Source organism: Suricata suricatta, chromosome 8, assembly GCF_006229205.1.
Source record: "Suricata suricatta isolate VVHF042 chromosome 8, meerkat_22Aug2017_6uvM2_HiC, whole genome shotgun sequence".
Lineage (NCBI taxonomy): Eukaryota > Metazoa > Chordata > Mammalia > Carnivora > Herpestidae > Suricata > Suricata suricatta.
In genome coordinates this window covers 1,148,347-1,152,000 of record NC_043707.1, presented here as the reverse complement: position 1 = coordinate 1,152,000, position 3,654 = coordinate 1,148,347, and the positions used below count along the sequence as shown (strand labels likewise).

The 3,654-nt window shown below is 65.4% G+C and overlaps 1 protein-coding gene across 1 annotated transcript in view; it reads right to left on the bottom strand.

Annotated features, from left to right (window-relative positions):
• Positions 1-2,659, bottom strand: part of TELO2 (telomere maintenance 2) — a 9,625-nt gene extending 6,966 nt beyond the window's left edge. Inside the window, exons 1-3 of the mRNA XM_029949366.1 lie at positions 2,419-2,659; positions 1,201-1,536; positions 23-300 (exon numbers count right to left, since the gene is read on the bottom strand). Coding sequence (XP_029805226.1) covers positions 23-300; positions 1,201-1,535 — 613 coding nt within the window. The 5' untranslated portion in view covers position 1,536; positions 2,419-2,659. The remainder of the gene's footprint in view (positions 1-22; positions 301-1,200; positions 1,537-2,418) is intronic.
• Positions 2,660-3,654: the final 995 nt, after the last annotated feature.

The following is a 3,654-nucleotide window of genomic DNA, read 5'->3' as shown; positions in this document are numbered from 1 at the left end:
GACAGCGTGGAGGGGCCCGCACCTCGGAGGGAGTCCACCACCGCCTGCAGCACGCGCACCATCTCCTCGGCCAGCAGAGGGAAGTAATTCTGGGGCAGGAACGCGTCCAGGTTCTCCCGCTGCAGACGGTTGGCCAGGCGGTCGGGCAGGCCCACCACCTTGGTGAGGAGCGTCTCCTGGAGCAGGGGCGAGGCTGGCTCCCCCAGCCGGCGACACTGGCCCTCCATCACCGCCGCCATCCTGCCCGCGCCCAGGAACCTAGCCAGCAGCTGCGCGGTCTTCATCAGCCGGAAGCTCGGGCTGAAGCAAGGGCAGGTGTGACAGGCAGAACGGCGAGCCCCTGGCCGCCCCCCCCCAAACAAGCAGTCCCACAGCGTAGTCAGCACTTAAAACGAGTATTTAAATCCCATGCTGGGGCCTGGGTGGCTCCTGACTTCAGCTCAGGTCATGATCCCAGGGTTTGTGGGATCAAGCCTTGCCTCAGCCTCTGTGCTGACAGCCTGGAGCCTGCTTGGGAGTCTCTCTCTCTGACCCTCCCCTGCTCATGCTCTCTTTCCCTCAAACTAAATAGATGTTAAAAAAAAGTTTTTCTCCTGCTGCCAAATAGCCAGCAGTGGTGCGGCATGAGTGCCCACCAGGCGCAGGGCAGCTCCACCACCACCGAGTCACTGGACGCCACCCTCCCCTCCCGCTCCACCCTACAGGGTGCTTGCCGCTTATGTCAGGAACCGCTAAAACCCAGCTTCACCACCACACGGCGGCCACGTCCCCTCAGGCCCGGCACGTGCTCTGACACTGAGTCTGGGAACCGGCTTGAGAAAGCGTCCCCAGGAGCCCGCGGCAGCGCCCTCGGGCCTCACTGCAGAGCAGACAGCCGCGAGCGGGTCAGAGGGTCCCAGGGCGCCGGTGCTGCCCACTGCCTCCCTGCGTCACCTCAGTCAGGAGCTGACCCACTGCGTAAGCCACCGGGATGGGACGCTCCTGCCCCCTCCCTTCACCAACTCGGCGGGACCTACAGCAAGAGCCTCTTCAGGACAAGAAAGATGAACACCAACCGCTTTAACAGTTCAGGTGCTCTGCGACTGTCTCTCCTTTCAGGGCACCAGATTCTCCCAGAACCCGCCGGTTCACAACCCTTCAGGCCACGCTCGGGCCTCAGACGGGACAGGTGACCCCGTAATGAGGCCCAGTCCCACTCACCCGGCAGCACCCTCGATGGACTCCATCAGCACCAGGAAGGCCTGGTCAGCCGGGCCCTCCAGGAAGAAGCTGGCGCACAGCTCCTCCAGCCCGTCGTCAGCCCCAAGCTCCAGCCAGCCGGGGCTCAGCCTGCCCGCCAGACACCGGAGGACGGCGGCAAAGTGCACCCTGGCGAACTCCTCCTGCTCCCCCGGGGGCGCTGGGCTCTCCGCGCCACTGAGATACCGCTTCAGGGATCCCAAGGTGGAAAGGACGCGGTCGCCATCCTCACAAGAGGACAGGGTGTGAACTGCTTCCCGAACGGCCACCCGGACCGCAGAGACCGCTGGGTCCATCCTGGAGTTGGGAGGAGAAGCCGTGAGACCGAGGAGCCCCTGGCATCCGTGCCAAGCGCGTCCCACATACCCTCAGACCCTCTGGCCCCTCTTGGTAAGCTTCCGGGGACCCCACCTCTCCTCACCCCTGCCATCACCCAGCAGTATCCTCCCCTCCAGCATCCACCGCCGTTCCTACCAAGAGTCTGTTTCACAACTGGGGCCTCCATGGTGCCCTCTACAGCAGGGCCAGGGTGCCCCAGGGCCACAAGTAAACATCCCGCCTAAGCGGGACACACCCACGACAGACGCTGATCCAAACCCACATGCCAACAGTGCTGAGCTCCAGACCGCCGGCTACTCGCGGGGCAGCACTTCTAACTGCCTGACTGTCCGTCTAGCAGACTGTCCGTCTGCCAAACTCCCTTCTTTCCCAGAAATCATCCCCATCTGTAGATAGTATTTCGGTTCAGGCGCCTCTGCAGGATTGAATACCATCAGGCAGGCACCTATCACGAGTGACCCAGCCACTAGATAAGGCTACATGGCCTGGGGCCTCCTCACCCAGCCGCGTCTACGACGGCTCCGGTGCACAGTGCTCAGGCCTGCTAACGCGCCAGGGACCCGCCAGTACCACGCCCCCTGCCCAGCTGCGCCGGGAGCCCACATCACTGCGCCCAAGGCACGGTGCAGTGGGCAGGGGTCTCCGGGGCGGGGGGCGAGTCTCGGAGACCGCATGGGTCTCCAGGACCGGAGCGGATCTCCGGGTGGGCTCGGGTCCTAAGGGCGGACGGGATGTCTGGGCGCGCACGGGCCTGGGGACGGACGGGGGTCTCAGGGTGGGCAAGCGAGTCGGGGAGCGCACGGGTCTCGGAGAGGACGGGGGTTTCGGGGAGGCGCGCACCCGCTCGGTCTCGGAGTCCCCGGGCGTGCTCAGGGCTCGCCTCGCCGCTGCCCCGCGCCGATTCGCCACGGCCGCCGAGGCCCAGTTCCGCACGCGGTTCGCGGCCTGGAGCGTGAGGCCGCGGAGCCCAAGCTCCCCGCGCGCTGGCAGAGCCGCCGCTGAAACTCTCGAGCCCGCGAGGCCGGCCCGGCGGGCGGACGGCGACGAATCTGCCGCGAAGCCCGGGAGCCGGAAGAGGCGTGGGGCGAGCGGCTTCTGCGCCTGCGCGGGGCGGGGCGGGGGAGGGGGCTGATAGGCGAGGGGGCTGATGGGCGGGGCCGAGCGTGCGCGCCTCCGCAGACACCTGCTGAGCGTCGAGCGCGCTCCCGGCCCGCTCCCGCTACCTGAGTTTCCGCGGCCCAGCGAAAGCAGCGAGGGCTCGAGTGGTTTCGGGTCCCGATGGGCGCCACAGAGGTGAGGGCCGCACGGTTCCGCGCGGGGGCCGCCAGCCGCAGGTGGCCGTGTAAATTGGCCGAAATCCACTTCCTCCGTGGTCACTCTCCAAAGGCTGCTCTCTGTCCTGACGAACGTGCGGTGGGCAGTGCCGGGGGCGATCTGGGAAGACCTCACAGGGGAGGCGCCGCCTCAGCCTCGACTGCCCTTGCGAAGAAGTCTGGAAAGCGTGTATTCATTCGGCGTTAGCATGCACTAACTAAATGCCTGCTGCGTACAGCAAGCACTCTTCCGGGACAGAGAATGAAGCAGATGAAGTGTCCGTTCACACATCAAGGGCACAAGTTGGGGCGCCTGGGTGGCTCAGTCGGTTGAGCATCGTCTTGGACTCAGGTCATGATCTCGCGGTCCGTGAGTTGGAGCCCCGCGTCGGTATGGCTGTCAGCCGGTTAATGCAAAGCCCTCTTTGGATCCTCTGTCCCCCTCTCTCTCTGCCCCCACCCTTCTCTCTCTCTTCCTCAAAAAATAAATAAACGTGTTTATTTAAGTGAAAAATAAGGAGCACGGGAGGTACAGGAGCGGTATGTCCGTTGGCAAAGAGATACGAAAGTTGAAGCAGGCTGAGGAGTCTCCTTTTGGAAGGTCCGCCCTGGGTGCGGGCAGGAGAACGGACGGTAGGGGGCAGCGGGGAGCGCAGGTGCAAGGCTCCTGCGGCACAGGCGTGGCCGGGCGGGGAGGGGGGCTGGCCTGGGGTGCTTCTGCAGGGGCAGCGCTGTTGGGGCGGGGGTGGGCTGTGACAGGTGC